The sequence below is a fragment of the Oncorhynchus nerka genome, unplaced genomic scaffold, assembly GCF_034236695.1.
Source record: "Oncorhynchus nerka isolate Pitt River unplaced genomic scaffold, Oner_Uvic_2.0 unplaced_scaffold_1081, whole genome shotgun sequence".
NCBI lineage: Eukaryota > Metazoa > Chordata > Actinopteri > Salmoniformes > Salmonidae > Oncorhynchus > Oncorhynchus nerka.
Genome location: NW_027040234.1, coordinates 37,754 through 56,388, shown reverse-complemented (window position 1 = coordinate 56,388; position 18,635 = coordinate 37,754). Strand labels below are relative to the sequence as shown.

The 18,635-nt window shown below is 40.7% G+C and overlaps 1 protein-coding gene across 1 annotated transcript; it reads right to left on the bottom strand.

The window, feature by feature from the left end:
* Positions 1–140: 140 nt before the first annotated feature.
* On the bottom strand, positions 141–18,277 carry LOC135570138 (uncharacterized). The gene is made up of 6 exons (XM_065016213.1): positions 18,152–18,277; positions 7,509–7,652; positions 3,860–3,976; positions 871–987; positions 545–629; positions 141–413 (listed from the first exon to the last, which is right to left on the bottom strand). Exons 1-6 carry the CDS (start codon positions 18,232–18,234, stop codon positions 156–158), a joined length of 804 nt encoding a protein of 267 aa, XP_064872285.1. The 5' UTR covers positions 18,235–18,277; the 3' UTR covers positions 141–155.
* Positions 18,278–18,635: the final 358 nt, after the last annotated feature.

Genomic DNA, 18,635 nt, shown 5'->3' with positions numbered 1-18,635 from the left:
TTATTAATGTTCTCTCTCTAAATGAATCACCACAACACATCCCTGCTGCTACTTGATGAGGTCACTAGGTGTTGTGTTAAGGCTGCTACAATATCATTGAGTTACACAGCTACTTTAGCTGTACTTTAGCTACAGCTTTTAAATGTTATAAAACATCATTCAACATGAGGCAGACAGATCTTACATTTCTCCAGTGTGTCAGCAAGCTCCTTCTGGTTCATTTTCCTCAGGATGTGCAGTGTGATCTTCAGAGCCCCCTCTCTGGCACTGCTCTCCTGCTTCTCATCTTCAGCATCCACCACTTCCTTATCCTGTTTCTGACTCTCAAAGCCTTCTGGGAATTCTGGACTAAGAATCCTCTTGAACATCTTCAGCTCGTTCTTCACAAATGTCATAATTTTATCTTCAAGCATCTGGAATAAATTAAAGTAAATAAGTTAAGCAAGAGAATAAAATGCTTTCTCATTAACACATTAATGAATGATTGACAGATCAACTTTACTTGAGGTAAACAAAAACAAATGTACATAACAGGACCACATACACTGAATATGGAGGCCAGGTCTGTTTGATGACTCTGGGAAGACTGACCACTGAGAATCTCTGACTCTGATCTCTCCTGTTGGTTTCTGTGGACAAAACATTAGATTACATCTCCTCATCCAGGGAGTACACACACACACACACACACACACACACACACACAGAGGGAATGTTGTGTTTGTTTAATTGTTTTAGGACTATGAGAATGGACAAAATGATTAGCATATGGATTATGAAAACAACAACAATAAATGGGAAAATGGGAGGAGAAATGACTAGAGACAGTGTTGTTTAACTCACTGACCAGGACCCATGAGTTCTTCTTACCTTTGTTCAGTAGAAAAGTCTCCCTCTCTAAAGTGTATAGGACGATCCATAGACCAGTCACTCTTCATGGACACACAGCTGGGAACAGGGGAGGCTGGTCTCTCCTGCTTGATTGGTCTTCAACACAACAGAGACAAACATTACATCTCTCATCTACTCTGAGCTCAGATGGGGAAACATAAGAGTTTCATTCCAAAACACTATATATCACTTTTCAGAAATGTTAGTAAATTAGCTTTTATTGTTCAAAGCATTTCTGAAAGAGATTGGTGTGTTTTTTCTCTATCTAATCATGGGATTGTTCACTATCTAATCATGGGGTTGTTCACTATCTAATCATGGGGTTGTTCACTATCTAATCATGGGATTGTTCACTATCTAATCATGGGGTTGTTCACTATCTAATCATGGGGTTGTTCACTATCTAATCATGGGGTTGTTCACTATCTAATCATGGGGTTGTTCACTATCTAATCATGGGGTTGTTCACTATCTAATCATGGGGTTGTTCACTATCTAATCATGGGATTGTTCACTATCTAATCATGGGGTTGTTCACTATCTAATCATGGGGTTGTTCACTATCTAATCATGGGATTGTTCACTATCTAATCATGGGGTTGTTCACTATCTAATCATGGGGTTGTTCACTATCTAATCATGGGGTTGTTCTCTATCTAATCATGGGGTTGTTCACTATCTAATCATGGGGTTGTTCACTATCTAATCATGGGGTTGTTCACTATCTAATCATGGGATTGTTCACTATCTAATCATGGGGTTGTTCACTATCTAATCATGGGATTGTTCACTATCTAATCATGGGGTTGTTCACTATCTAATCATGGGGTTGTTCACTATCTAATCATGGGATTGTTCACTATCTAATCATGGGGTTGTTCACTATCTAATCATGGGGTTGTTCACTATCTAATCATGGCATGGGGTTGTTCACTATCTAATCATGGGGTTGTTCACTATCTAATCATGGGGTTGTTCACTATCTAATCATGGGGTTGTTCACTATCTAATCATGGGGTTGTTCACTATCTAATCATGGGGTTGTTCACTATCTAATCATGGGGTTGTTCACTATCTAATCATGGGGTTGTTCACTATCTAATCATGGGGTTGTTCACTATCTAATCATGGGGTTGTTCACTATCTAATCATGGGGTTGTTCACTATCTAATCATGGGGTTGTTCACTATCTAATCATGGGGTTGTTCACTATCTAATCATGGGGTTGTTCACTATCTAATCATGGGGTTGTTCACTATCTAATCATGGGATTGTTCACTATCTAATCATGGGAGTGTTCACTATCTAATCATGGGGTTGTTCACTATCTAATCATGGGGTTGTTCACTATCTAATCATGGGGTTGTTCACTATCTAATCATGGGGTTGTTCACTATCTAATCATGGGGTTGTTCACTATCTAATCATGGGGTTGTTCACTATCTAATCATGGGGTTGTTCACTATCTAATCATGGGGTTGTTCACTATCTAATCATGGGGTTGTTCACTATCTAATCATGGGGTTGTTCACTATCTAATCATGGGATTGTTCACTATCTAATCATGGGGTTGTTCACTATCTAATCATGGGGTTGTTCACTATCTAATCATGGGGTTGTTCACTATCTAATCATGGGGTTGTTCACTATCTAATCATGGGGTTGTTCACTATCTAATCATGGGGTTGTTCACTATCTAATCATGGGATTGTTCACTATCTAATCATGGGGTTGTTCACTATCTAATCATGGGGTTGTTCACTATCTAATCATGGGGTTGTTCAATGACAGATATGTATTTGTTTAAAATCACTTGATGTCTTCATTTCAGAGAGACAAATAATCATGTTTTTTTTCCGCAAAATGCTATATATTTGCCTCACTCTCAAATGTTACCGTTAATGAGGCTATAATGAGTACCAGTACTGAGTCAATGTGCAGGGTACCAGGTAGTTGAGGTAATAATGAGACTATAAGGAGAACCAGTACTGAGTCAATGTGCAGGGTACCAGGTAGTTGAGGTAATAATGAGACTATAAGGAGTACCAGTACTGAGTCAATGTGCAGGGTACCAGGTAGTTGAGGTAATAATGAGACTATAAGGAGTACCAGTACTGAGTCAATGTGCAGGGTACCAGGTAGTTGAGGTAATAATGAGACTATAAGGAGTACCAGTACTGAGTCAAATTGCAGGGTACCAGGTAGTTGAGGTAATAATGAGACTATAAGGAGTACCAGTACTGAGTCAATGTGCAGGGTACCAGCTAGTTGAGGTAATAATGAGACTATAAGGAGTACCAGTACTGAGTCAATGTGCAGGGTACCAGGTAGTTGAGGTAATAATGAGACTATAAGGAGAACCAGTACTGAGTCAATGTGCAGGGTACCAGGTAGTTGAGGTAATAATGAGACTATAAGGAGTACCAGTACTGAGTCAATGTGCAGGGTACCAGGTAGTTGAGGTAATAATGAGACTATAAGGAGAACCAGTACTGAGTCAATGTGCAGGGTACCAGGTAGTTGAGGTAATAATGAGACTATAAGGAGAACCAGTACTGAGTCAATGTGCAGGGTACCAGGTAGTTGAGGTAATAATGAGACTATAAGGAGAACCAGTACTGAGTCAATGTGCAGGGTACCAGGTAGTTGAGGTAATAATGAGGCTATAAGGAGTACCAGTACTGAGTCAATGTGCAGGGTACCAGGTAGTTGAGGTAATAATGAGACTATAAGGAGTACCAGTAATGAGTCAATGTGCAGGGTACCAGGTACCACACACACACACACACACACACACAGTGAGGGAATGTTGTGTTTGTTTAATATTGTTTTAGGACTATGAAAATGGACAAAAGGATTAGCCTATGGATTATGAAAACAACCAAAAGGATTTGGAAAATGGGAGAGGAGAAATGACTAGAGACAGTGTTGTTTAACTCACTGACCAGGACCCATGAGTTCTTCTTACCTTTGTTCAGTAGAAAAGTCTCCCTCTCTAAACTGTAAAGGATGAACCATAGACCAGTCACTCTTCATGGACACACAGCTGGGAACAGGGGAGGCTGGTCTCTCCTGCTTGATTGGTCTTCAACACAACAGAGACAAACATTACATCTCTCATCTACTCTGAGCTCAGATGGGGAAACATAAGAAGAGTTTCACAAATAGAACTGACTTCTAGACGTTAGTTAACGCGCGCGAGCAGTGTGTCATTTTTAATGACGAGATTAATTTATCGACGCGAGCGTTGTAGTCAGTCTGTCAGCCCCGCTAAAAGGCTGGTGTCGTTACTCTGCCTTCTCCGGGGGATGTTGAGGTAAATTTACTAACCGGGAGGGTTGAATGATGTAATTTATTGGAGGGCTGGAAGACGCACTCTCGAGGTTGTTTACTCACAATATCAGATATTAAGATGATTTTTATAATGAATGTATACTGAGGTTGAGGTTCTGACTAGTGATTATTTACCCGGTGTTCAATACCTGCTATTGAGGCGCCCTGAAAATAATATTCAAAAGTTCGGTCCTTGGACACAGAGGGTTAAACACTAAAGTTACCGTCCATCTAGTGAAGAGAGGAGAACCGGACAGAGGTAGCCAGCATCCGTCAACGAGAGAGGGAGAAGCCTCACCGGGATTTAACAGGTGGAAGAAACAACCGGGGAGCCGGTGATGATGTAGTGGTAGCTATGGTAACTAGGATGCTGCTGGTAGAGTAGCTAGCTAGCTTACCGAGCTGTACCGACTAGCTAGGATAACTAGGATGCTGCTGGTAGAGTAGCAAACTAGCTTACCGAGCTGTACCGACTAGCTAGGATAACTAGGATGCTGCTGGTAGAGTAGCTAGCTAGCTTACCGAGCTGTACCGACTAGCTAGGACAACTAGGATGCTGCTGGTAGAGTAGCTAGCTAGCTTACCGAGCTGTAACGACTAGCTAGGATAACTAGGATGCTGCTGGTAGAGTAGCTAGCTAGTTTACCGAGCTGTACCGACTAGTTAGGATAACTAGGATGCTGCTGGTAGAGTAGCTAGCTAGTTTACCGAGCTGTACCGACTAGCTAGGATAACTAGGATGCTGCTGGTAGAGTAGCTAGCTAGCTAACCGAGCTGTACCGACTAGCTAGCAGGTCGTTCGTCTGTCCCTCGTCTCGATGATGAATCCGGTGAACCACAAAATGAAACGAGGATAGAGAGTGAAAAGGATCTGGCTACACTCATAATGTCCCTCACCGTAAAGAAAAAAGCAAATTGAACAATAAACTTCGGTGTCTCAACACTGTAACAAACTCCGTCGATATTCCCCAAGATCACCTCAGTCCACTCTGCGCGTAACCGGACAATATCCACACCGAACGTGGACGCGGACAGTTCTGTACGGGGACGCGGACAGTTCCAGAACGCGGACATGAGCAGTGCAACACAATAACCTAAACCCAGTCTTTACAGTGGGTTACATTAGTAATATTCATTTTTTATTATTATGTTTAACAAACATTTTTACAAAATTATAACAACATTTTGAGATCAAACATTCAGTTTTTTTATGACAATATGTTGAGATCTGGGTCCATATGGCCAAAGTGTCTGAGTAGAAAATTGGTCGTATAAGTGCTGAGAATAAAGACATTTTACACTTATGGGTATAAATGACCTAGTTACCTACCCATTGCCTAAATTACCTACCCACCTAGTCAGTAGATATTTAGGACACCTCGTGAGCTGTCCTAAGTAGTTAAGAGTTAACAGCAGCTGTCCTAAGTAGTTAAGAGTTAACAGCAGGTGTCTTGATAATACTATAGAATAATGCAGTGAGTCAGTGGTTCCTGAGCCACATGTAATTGCATTGCAGTAGTTAAAAATAATGTTTTTATATTTCTATGTGATCAACCCATAAATAATATAGACCAACATGCAACAGTATGTCTTGTGCTTTTGGCAATGAGTTCTGTATAACAATTATGCATAACAAGTGATACCATGTATGCAAAGCATTTTGTCTTCATTTTGGCAGATTAACTCAGGCTTATTTCTGAAGATTAACTCAGGTTGGAGTTGGAGCTGTGACCGAAGGGTGGCTGGTTCGAATCCCGGGCCGGGCGCTGGAAAAAACAGGTGGAATTGATCTGACCACTGGATGGCTGCTGGGTTCACATCCTCAAAACATGAACCTTTTGTTGATCAGAACTCTAGAGGTTCTTCTTCACTGAACCCCAAAATATATATAACTTTTATTGATTTCATATTTTAAGGAAGTGATAGAAGCCTTTTTATAAGGAACCTTGTTTTCTAAACACGTTTTTCTTTTGATGATTTAATTATCTACATCATGTTATTTCAAGTTCTCCCTTTGGAGCGCAACATCATATTGTTAAAAAATACTCCTAAATTGGGGATGGATATAAATTGGGCAGTTGAAGGCGTCTAGGGTGTAATATGTGTTCGATGAAAATGAACATTGTATGAAACGTTGTAGGCAACATTATTGGAAGGGACTTGATGCCTACTATGCCAAAGATATTTAGAGTTGTTAAACGGGTGTGAAGAGAGTGTTGATGTAACAGTTATATTGTCAATATTCTGCTGGTAACAACCATCACAATTGGTTAAAATATGCATTCCATTATATTAGTCAATAATTAAGAGAAGGCAAAGTGGTTGTGTCATGTAAAAATCCTATCAAATGTCTGACATTGCAACGAGTACAGTCAGGGTGCCGTGGAACCCCTGCAGTACCTCCCCAGACCCCGGATTGAGAACCCCTGCAGTACCTCCACAGACCCCGGATTGAGAACCCCTGCAGTACCTCCACAGACCCCGGATTGAGAACCCCTGCAGTACCTCCACAGACCCCGGATTGAGAACCCCTGCAGTACCTCCACAGACCCCGGATTGAGAACCCCTGCAGTACCTCCACAGACCCCGGATTGAGAACCCCTGCAGTACCTCCACAGACCCCGGATTGAGAACCCCTGCAGTACCTCCACAGACCCCGGATTGAGAACCCCTGCAGTACCTCCACAGACCCCGGATTGAGAACCCCTGCAGTACCTCCACAGACCCCGGATTGAGAACCCCTGCAGTACCTCCACAGACCCCAGATTGAGAACCCCTGCAGTACCTCCACAGACCCCGGATTGAGAACCCCTGCAGTACCTCCACAGACCCCAGATTGAGAACCCCTGCAGTACCTCCACAGACCCCGGATTGAGAACCCCTGCAGTACCTCCACAGACCCCGGATTGAGAACCCCTGCAGTACCTCCACAGACCCCGGATTGAGAACCCCTGCAGTACCTCCACAGACCCCGGATTGAGAACCCCTGCAGTACCTCCACAGACCCCGGATTGAGAACCCCTGCAGTACCTCCACAGACCCCGGATTGAGAACCCCTGCAGTACCTCCACAGACCCCGGAACCCCTGCATTGAGAACCCCTGCAGTACCTCCACAGACCCCGGATTGAGAACCCCTGCAGTACCTCCACAGACCCCGGATTGAGAACTCCTGATTTAGCAGATGCTCTTATCCAGAGTGATTTACAGTAAGTGCATTCATCTTAAGATAGCTATTTATTTTGGAAATAAACTTTATAAATTATTCATTAAATTGTCATCTTACCTCTTATCTTTGGTGTCATGTCCCTCAGAGAGATGAATTTTAGAGGCAGGGCCCCCCTCCTCTCTCTCCCCAGAGAGACTCATTTTAGAGGCAGGGCCCCCCTCCTCTCTCTCCCCAGAGAGACTCATTTTAGAGCACTGACCCCTAAACAGAGATCCAGCATGTTGGTTGTGATTAACACAGTGACAACTAATTATTGTTCTCATGTATTCATTATCTCTTTGAAAAATAAAACATTTACTAACAGACATAGAAACAGCCAGGTGATTTAATGCATCACATGACCATGTAGTTGTGATATTTCATCTCCATGGTAACTGTCAATAATAATAATAAGTCACTGTTTGTTAAGGTAGTTATAGACAGTACAGCAACAATAATAATAATAATAAGTCACTGTTTGTTAAGGTAGTTCTAGACAGTACAGCAACAATAATAATAATAATAATAATAATAATAATAAGTCACTGTTTGTTAAGGTAGTTATAGACAGTACAGCAACAATAATAATAATAATAATAATAAGTCACTGTTTGTTAAGGTAGTTATAGACAGTACAGCAACAATAACAATAATAATAATAATAATAATAATAATAATAATAAGTCACTGTTTGTTAAGGTAGTTATAGACAGTACAGCAACAACAATAATAATAATAATAATAATAAGTCACTGTTTGTTAAGGTAGTTATAGACAGTACAGCAACAATAATAATAATAATAATAATAAGTCACTGTTTGTTAAGGTAGTTATAGACAGTACAGCAACAATAACAATAATAATAATAATAATAATAATAATAATAATAAGTCACTGTTTGTTAAGGTAGTTATAGACAGTACAGCAACAATAATAATAATAATAATAATAATAATAAGTCACTGTTTGTTAAGGTAGTTATAGACAGTACAGCAACAATAATAATAATAATAATAATAATAATAAGTCACTGTTTGTTAAGGTAGTTCTAGACAGTACAGCAACAATAATAATAATAATAATAATAAGTCACTGTTTGTTAAGGTAGTTATAGACAGTACAGCAACAATAATAATAATAATAATAATAAGTCACTGTTTGTTAAGGTAGTTATAGACAGTACAGCAACAATAACAATAATAATAATAATAATAATAATAATAATAATAAGTCACTGTTTGTTAAGGTAGTTATAGACAGTACAGAAACACAAGGCCATGTCTCACACTTATTTGTATTAATCAAAACAGGCTGTTTATTGTCTTTCAGTCTGATATTACAACTCTTACAACACTCTCAGTGCCTTTCAACGTGGCACCGTCATAGGATGCCACCTTTCCAACATGTCAGTTTGTCAAATATCTGCCCTGCTAGAGCTGCCCCGGTCAACTGTAAGTGCTATTATTGTGAAGTGGAAACGTCTCGGAGCAACAACGGCTCAACAGTGAAGTGGTAGGCCACTCAAGCTCAGAGGACTGGCTCGTCAAGTGTGGAAGCACATAAAAATGATCTGTCCTCGGTTGCAACACTCACTACCGAGTTCCAAACTGCAATGTCAGCAAAATAACTGTTCATCGGGAGCTTCATGAAATGGATTTCCATGGCCAAGCAGCCGCACACAAGATCACCTTGCGCAATGCCAAGCATCGGCTTGAGTGGTGTAGAGCTCGCTGCCATTGGACTCTGGAGCAGTGGAATCTGGGTTTGGTGGATGCCAGGAAAACGCTTCCTGTCCGAATGCATTGTGCCAACTGTAAAGTTTGGTGGCGGAGGAAAAATAGTCTTGGGCAGTTTGGGAAGGCCCTTTCCAGTTTCAGCATGACAATATCCCCGTGCACAAAGCGAGGTCCATACAGTAATGGCTTGTCGAGATCGGTGTGGAAGAACTTGACTGGCCTGCACAGAGCCCTGACCTCAACTCCATTGAACACCTTTGGGATGAATTGGAATGCCGACTGCGAGCCAGGCCCAATCACCCAACATCAGTGCCCGACCTCCCTAATGCTCTTGTGGCAGAACGGAAGCAAGTCCCCGCAGCAATGTTCCAACATCTAGTGGAAAGTCTTCCCAGAAGAGTGGAGGCTGTTATAGCAGCAAAGGGGGACCAACTCCATAGGAATGCCTATGATTTTGGAATGAGATGTTCGACTAGCAAGTGTCCACATACTTTTGGTCATGTAGTGTATATCACCTAATCTAAATCAAATCAAATGTTATTGGTCACAATGTCAGAGCGGCATAGACTAAAATACAGTAGAATAGTATAGAATACAGTATATACATATGATATGAGTAATACATAGACTAAGATACAGTAGAATAGAATAGAGTATATACATATGAGATGAGTAATACATAGACTAAGATACAGTAGAATAGTATACAGTATATACATATGAGGTGAGTAATGCATAGACTAAGATACAGTAGAATAGAATAGAGTATATACATATGAGATGAGTAATGCATAGACTAAGATACAGTAGAATAGTATAGAATACAGTATATACATATGAGATTAGTAATGAATAGACTAAGATACAGTAGAATAGATTACAGTATATACATATGAGATGAGTAATGCATAGACTAAGATACAGTAGAATAGATTACAGTATATACATATGAGATGAGTAATGCATAGACTAAGATACAGTAGAATAGAATTTCCTTCAAATCAACACATTTATCTGTCTTCTAATGCAGTGGTGTAAAGTACTTCAGTAAAATACTTTAAAGTACTACTTCAGTAGTTTTTGTGGGTATCTGTCCTTTACTTTACTATTTATATTTTTGAACAACTTTTACTTTCACTTCACTACATTCATAAATAGAATGATGTACTTTTTACTCCGTACATTTTCCCTGACAGCCAAAGGTACTCATTACATTTTGAATGCTTAGCAGGACAGAAAATTGTCCAATTTGCACAATTATCAACAGAACATCGCTGGTCATCCCTAATGCCTCTGATCTGGAGGACTCACTAAACACAAATGCTTTGTTTTTAAATGGTGTCTGAGTGTTGGAGTGTGACCCTGGCTATCCATAAATTAAAATAACAAGAACATTGTGCAGTCTGGTTTTCTTAATATAAGGAGTTTTCAATTATTACAACTTTACTTTTACTTTTGATATTTAATTATATTTAAAACCAAATACTTCTAGACTTTTCCTGAAGTAGTATTTTACTGGGTGACTTTCACTTTTACTTGAGTCATTTTCTATTAAGGAATCTTTACTTTTACTCCAGTTTGAGAACTGAGTTCTGTTTCCACCACTGTTCTAACGTTCCATATGAGACACAGTTTCAACAGACATTCTGGAACTGAGTTCTGTTTCCACCACTGTTCTAACGTTCCATATGAGACACAGTTTCAACAGACATTCTGGAACTGAGTTCTGTTTCCACCACTGTTCTAACGTTCCATGTGAGACACAGTTTCAACAGACATTCTGGAACTGAGTTCTGTTTCCACCACTGTTCTAACGTTCCATATGAGACACAGTTTCAACAGACATTCTGGAACTGAGTTCTGTTTCCACCACTGTTCTAACGTTCCATATGAGACACAGTTTCAACAGACATTCTGGAACTGAGTTCTGTTTCCACCACTGTTCTAACGTTCCATATGAGACACAGTTTCAACAGACATTCTGGAACTGAGTTCTGTTTCCACCACTGTTCTAACGTTCCATATGAGACACAGTTTCAACAGACATTCTGGAACTGCGTCAGCTACAAAATTACTTTCCATTTCATATCAGGAAATAAAGTAACGGTCACTGGGGGAATTAGTTGTGCATTGCCCGGCTCCCCGGGGAAGCAGAGTTTAAGCATTTTAGACCATTCCATTGGTCCATAAATTATATGTCCACTCAGCTGTAGCACCGGGCCATGCAAAACGATACTCCCACTGTCGCGCAGGGCACTGAGACACTGAGTTCTAAACCCAGACGCGTTTCTTCAAGACATCTCTCTTACATTATTTTTGATAAACATTAATTTACTCGAAACCAAGTTTAGCTGTGTTTTTTTCTCCAAGATGTGAGTTACTGTAGGACTTTAATAATTGTAAGCAGTCCTACAAACCCAAAGGGTTTTCATTTGAGAATGTTCATTTGTTTGCCTCGAATATTAAATTATTTTAAAATATGTGATGATTAGTTGAATCAGGAGTGTAAGTGCTGGTAAGAACAAAGGATTCAGAAACCCTGAGATAAACATAAAATCATATAATTGAAAAGCTCTTCCACCATCTTTACCAGACGTTTTACTGATAACATGTCGGCCTACTGATTAGTTTACACTTTGAAATCTGCTGTCTGTCAGCAACTCAGCTCAAGTAGCAGTTCTACTAAATAGTAATATCTCATTCCAGGTATTAATTATCTTATTCTGTCCATTAGAATAGATTATTGTTCAGAAATACTTACTTTATTTTTCAATAATCTCCATATAGTCTTTTCTGCTCTGTCGTCTCAAAATGGATCCTGAACAAAAGAACAACTTTACTTTCAGTTTCAGCTCAGCCGCCTCCCCACCCTGATAATAAAGTGTTGTATTGGTATCTTCCACTAGATGGCAGTAAACACCTGCTGTAACTAGACTTTACAACTATGTGTTCTGTTTCATAAAGGCAGTGTCCCAGAAGAGGAGCGTTGCTCTAGGATCAGCTCCTCCTGTCCATCTAATCTGATTCATTATGATCTAGGATCAGGTCCACCTCTCCATCTAATCTGATTCATTACTATCTAGGATCAGCTCCCCCTCTCCATCTAATCTGATTCATTATGATCTAGGATCAGGTCTCCCCCTCTCCATGTAATCTGATTCATTGTGATCTAGGATCAGGTCCCCCTCTCCATGTAATCTGATTCATTATGATGTAGGATCAGGTCCCCCCTCTCCATGTAATCTGATTAATTATGATCTAGGATCAGGTCCCCCCTCTCCATGTAATCTGATTCATTATGATCTAGGATCAGGTCTCCCTCTCCATGTAATCTGATTCATTATGATCTAGGATCAGGTCCCCCCTCTCCATGTAATCTGATTCATTATGATCTAGGATCAGCTCCTCCTGTCCATCTAATCTGATTCATTATGATCTAGGATCAGGTCCACCTCTCCATCTAATCTGATTCATTATGATCTAGGATCAGGTCCCCCTCTCCATGTAATCTGATTAATTATGATCTAGGATCAGGTCCCCCCTCTCCATTTAATCTGATTAATTATGATCTAGGATCAGGTCCCCCCTCTCCATGTAATCTGATTCATTATGATCTAGGATCAGGTCTCCCTCTCCATGTAATCTGATTCATTATGATCTAGGATCAGGTCCCCCCTCTCCATGTAATCTGATTCATTATGATCTAGGATCAGGTCCCCCTCTCCATGTAATCTGATTCATTATGATCTAGGATCAGGTCCCCCTCTCCATCTAATCTGATTCATTATGATCTAGGATCAGGTCCCCCCTCTCCATGTAATCTGATTCATTATGATCTAGGATCAGGTCCCCCTCTCCATCTAGTCTGATTCATTATGATCTAGGATCAGGTCCCCCTCTCCATGTAATCTGATTCATTATGATCTAGGATCAGGTCCCCCTCTCCATGTAATCTGATTCATTATGATCTAGGATCAGGTCCCCTCTCCATGTAATCTGATTCATTATGATCTAGGATCAGGTCCCCCCTCTCCATGTAATCTTATTCATTATGATCTAGGATCAGGTCCCCCACTACTGGATCAGAGAGTCTACTAAATGACTCACTACTGGATCAGAGCGTCTGCTAAATGACTCATTACTGGATCAGAGCGTCTGCTAAATGACTCATTACTGGATCAGAGAGTGTGCTAAATGACTCACTACTGGATCAGAGGGCCTGCTAAATGACTCACTACTGGATCAGAGCGTCTGCTAAAATACTCACTACTGGATCAGAGCGCCTGCTAAATTACTCACTACTGGATCAGAGCGCCTGCTAAATTACTCACTACTGGATCAGACCGTCTGCTAAATGACTCACTACTGGATCAGAGCGTCTGCTAAATGATTCACTGCTGGATCAGAGCGCCTGCTAAATGACTCATTACTGGATCAGAGAGTCTGCTAAATGACTCACTACTGGATCAGAGCGTCTGCTAAATGATTCACTGCTGGATCAGAGCGCCTGCTAAATGACTCACTACTGGATCAGAGTTGTTCTGGATCAGAGTGTTCTCCTATCACAGCTATTAAACTCTGTAACTGTTTTTAAGTCACCATTGGCCTCATGCTGAAATCAATGAGAGGTTTCCTTCCTCTCCGGCAACTAAGTTAGGAAGACGCCTGTATCTTTGTAGTGACTGGGTGTATTGATTCACCATCCAAAGTGTAATTAATAATAACTTCACCAGGCTCAAAATCATATTCAATGTCTGCTTTTGTTTTTCCCATCTACCAATAAGTGCCCTTCTTTGTGAGGCATGGAGATGGAGATAGGAATTTGGACTTGTGGTTTTACTTAATTCTCCGTACTGGCTAATGATTATAAATCTGATTCTGAACTAATCATTAATTCATACATTGCGCCCCTGACCTGAGAGGATGGAAGTTCAATATGTAGCTAGATGTAGACGGCTAATGTTTAATAGTTAACTAGCGAAAGTTGCGAACCAAGCTTTTTAGCCAAGTAGCCGAGGACATAAAATAAAGGTATGTACAGTATTTATTGACTTGTTAATTGTTTACTCCATGTGTAACTCTGTGTTGTCTGATCACTCTGCTATGCTTTAACTTGGCCAGGTCGCAGTTGCAAATGAGAACTTGTTCTCAACTAGCCTACCTGGTTAAATAAAGGTGTTCTCAACTAGCCTACCTGGTTAAATAAAGGTGTTCTCAACTAGCCTACCTGGTTAAATAAAGGTGTTCTCAACTAGCCTACCTGGTTAAATAAAGGTGTTCTCAACTAGCCTACCTGGTTAAATAAAGGTGAAATAAAAATATAACAAATGAAACAGTATGACAGGGTGATAGACCGTTTTGTTCTTCTGGAATTTCGTTGCTGAAGAGAATCTCTTCTGTCACTCTGTTTTGGTTCATGTAGGTGACTGTGACAGGGTGCCATCTCTTCTCTCACTCTGTTTTGGTTCATGCAGGTGACTGTGACAGGGTGCCATCTCTTCTCTCACTCTGTTTTGGTTCATGCAGGTGACTGTGACAGGGTGCTATCTCTTCTCTCACTCTGTTTTGGTTCATGCAGGTGACTGTGACAGGGTGCTATCTCTTCTCTCACTCTGTTTTGGTTCATGCAGGTGACTGTGACAGGGTGCTATCTCTTCTCTCACTCTGTTTTGGTTCATGCAGGTGACTGTGACAGGGTGCCATCTCTTCTCTCACTCTGTTTTGGTTCATGCAGGTGACTGTGACAGGGTGCTATCTCTTCTGTCACTCTGTTTTGGTTCATGCAGGTGACTGTGACAGGATGCTATCTCTTCTCTCACTCTGTTTTGGTTCATGCAGGTGACTGTGACAGGGTGCTATCTCTTCTCTCACTCTGTTTTGGTTCATGCAGGTGACTGTGACAGGGTGCTATCTCTTCTCTCACTCTGTTTTGGTTCATGCAGGTGACTGTGACAGGGTGCTATCTCTTCTCTCACTCTGTTTTGGTTCATGCAGGTGACTGTGACAGGGTGCTATCTCTTCTCTCACTCTGTTTTGGTCCATGCAGGTGACTGTGACAGGGTGCTATCTCTTCTCTACTGTGGTGCATTGAGGTCGTTTAAACCTCTCCAGTTAACTAAATGATTCATTTAAGTTTGACTTCAAGTGTCCGTGTGTTGAATTTCAACATCAACAACAAGTAGAGAAATCTGCTGAACACACACACACACGCATGCACACACACACACACACACACACACACACACACACACACACACACACACACACACACACACACACACACACACACACACACACACACACACACACATACATCAGAACCATGGACTGCCACATATGTAGCTTACGTTGATGAGACTAAATAGTTGTTGGTATCTTTTAGATGTCTGTTAAATGCAATATGTGTTGTGGACTCCACCGGACAGACTCTCTGATTTAGTGATGAAACAAAGGTGTGGTTGAATTGCATCTGCCACTGTGTCTTCTTATTGTCTGGGCCTTAGGCTTATATATCATGGTTGCAAAGCATATGAACTAGCAGGTTATAGAGCAAACAATGCAATTATCACAACACATGTGTTGTACCATGTCTTCCCCAGTGATATTACCCACTATATTACCCACTATTATCACAACACATGTTGTACCATGTCTTCCCCAGTGATATTACCCACTATATTACCCACTATTATCACAACACATGTGGTGTAACATGTCTTCCCCAGTGATATTACCCACTATATTACCCACTATTATCACAACACATGTGTTGTAACATGTCTTCCCCAGTGATATTACCCACTATTATTACCCACTATTATCACAACACATGTGTTGTACCATGTCTTCCCCAGTGATATTACCCACTATATTACCCACTATTATCACAACACATGTGGTGTAACATGTCTTCCCCAGTGATATTACCCACTATATTACCCACTATTATCACAACACATGTGGTGTACCATGTCTTCCCCAGTGATATTACCCACTATTATCACAACACATGTGTTGTAACATGTCTTCCCCAGTGATATTACCCACTATTATCACAACACATGTGGTGTACCATGTCTTCCCCAGTGATATTACCCACTATATTACCCACTATTATCACAACACATGTGTTGTACCATGTCTTCCCCAGTGATATTACCCACTATATTACCCACTATTATCACAACACATGTGTTGTACCATGTCTTCCCCAGTGATATTACCCACTGTACACAACATGTCTTCCCCAGTGATATTACCCACTATTATTACAACACATGTGTTGTACCATGTCTTCCCCAGTGATATTACCCAGGCACCACTGCAGCACCACTGCAGCACCACTGCTGATTATTTTGTTACATTAGAAGTGTCCATCCAAAAGGCTCAAGTGTTTCTACAATTCCCTCTAACACCTCCACTGTGGGGCTCTATAAAACTATTGGAACAATTTCCCTGTTTGACCGCTAGGTGTTATGGGTATTATGACACCTCCACTGTGGGGCTCTATAAAACTATTGGAACAATTTCCCTGTTTGACCGCTAGGTGTTATGGGTATTATGACACCTCCACTGTGGGGCTCTATAAAACTATTGGAACCATTTCCCTGTTTGACCGCTAGGTGTTATGGGTATTATAACACCTCCACTGTGGGGCTCTATAAAACTATTGGAAACATTTCCCTGTTTGACAGCTAGGTGTTATGGGTACTATAACACCTCCACTGTGGGGCTCTATAAACTATTGGAAACATTTCCCTGTTTGACCGCTAGGTGTTATGGGTACTATGACACCTCCACTGTGGGGCTCTATAAAACTATTGGCACCATTTCCCTGTTTGACCGCTAGGTGTTATGGGTACTATAACACCTCCACTGTGGGGCTCTATAAACTATTGGAAACATTTCCCTGTTTGACCGCTAGGTGTTATGGGTACTATAACACCTCCACTGTGGGGCTCTATAAACTATTGGAAACATTTCCCTGTTTGACCGCTAGGTGTTATGGGTATTATGACACCTCCACTGTGGGGCTCTATAAAACTATTGGAACCATTTCCCTGTTTGACCGCTAGGTGTTATGGGTACTATGACACCTCCACTGTGGGGCTCTATAAAACTATTGGCACCATTTCCCTGTTTGACCGCTAGGTGTTATGGGTACTATAACACCTCCACTGTGGGGCTCTATAAACTATTGGAAACATTTCCCTGTTTGACCGCTAGGTGTTATGGGTACTATAACACCTCCACTGTGGGGCTCTATAAACTATTGGAAACATTTCCCTGTTTGACCGCTAGGTGTTATGGGTATTATGACACTTCCACTGTGGGGCTCTATAAAACTATTGGAACCATTTCCCTGTTTGAGCGCTGGGTGTTATGGGTATTATGACACTTCCACTGTGGGGCTCTATAAAACTATTGGAACCATTTCCCTGTTTGAGCGCTAGGTGTTATGGGTATTATGACACCTCCACTGTGGGGCTCTATAAAACTATTGGAACCATTTCCCTGTTTGACCGCTAGGTGTTATGGGTATTATGACACCTCCACTGTGGGGCTCTATAGATCAAATTAAACTTGAGAATCTAGAGAATGTAACAATATTCGCTGTGATGTAACAATATCCGCTGTGATGTAACAATATTCGCTGTGATGTTCAGCCCCCAAAATGAAAATAAATACTAAATCATTTCATAGAATTGAACTAAGACCACTTTCTCTTTGGTCACAGATGGACAACATCACTTAGTGTTTCCAGCTGAAGATGTAATGAATCTGCACACATTTGAATGGTGTCTCTGCACCGCTCAGTTGACGTTTAGGGGAAAGTATCAGACACTAAAATCTATGAATCTTAGAACAGTAATATTTTACACATGAAGGTACCAAGAAGACTTCATTTCTGATGAAAAAACACAAATGTGAAAAAATTATGGATATAAACTCTTCATAAATTCTTAAACAAAATTGTAATCTCACCTCTTAACGTTGGTGTCATGTTCCGCAGAGAGACTCATTTTAGAGAATTGGCTGCCCTCCTCTCTCTCCCCAGAGAGACTCATTTTAGAGAATTGGCTGCCCTCCTCTCTCTCCCCAGAGAGACTCATTTTAAGAATTGGCTGTCATTGAACTAGAATACTCATTTTCGAATAATGACCCCTAAACAGAGATCCAACATGTCATTGAACTATAATACATGAATAAATATACAAATTGTAAAATATCCACAATATACGAATATATGAACAATATGTTTTTTCATTTCATTGACTACGCCCAGTTAGCTATATGAACAACATGTTATTGAATGTGACTTGACTACACCCAGTTAGCTATATGAACAACATGTTATTGAATGTGACTTGACTACGCCCAGTTAGCGCCATTTTGTATGATTGAACTGTCACGTAGCTGTCCCAGGTGAAATGGACTGTTACATCTGAGTGTTTTACTGTCATTCACT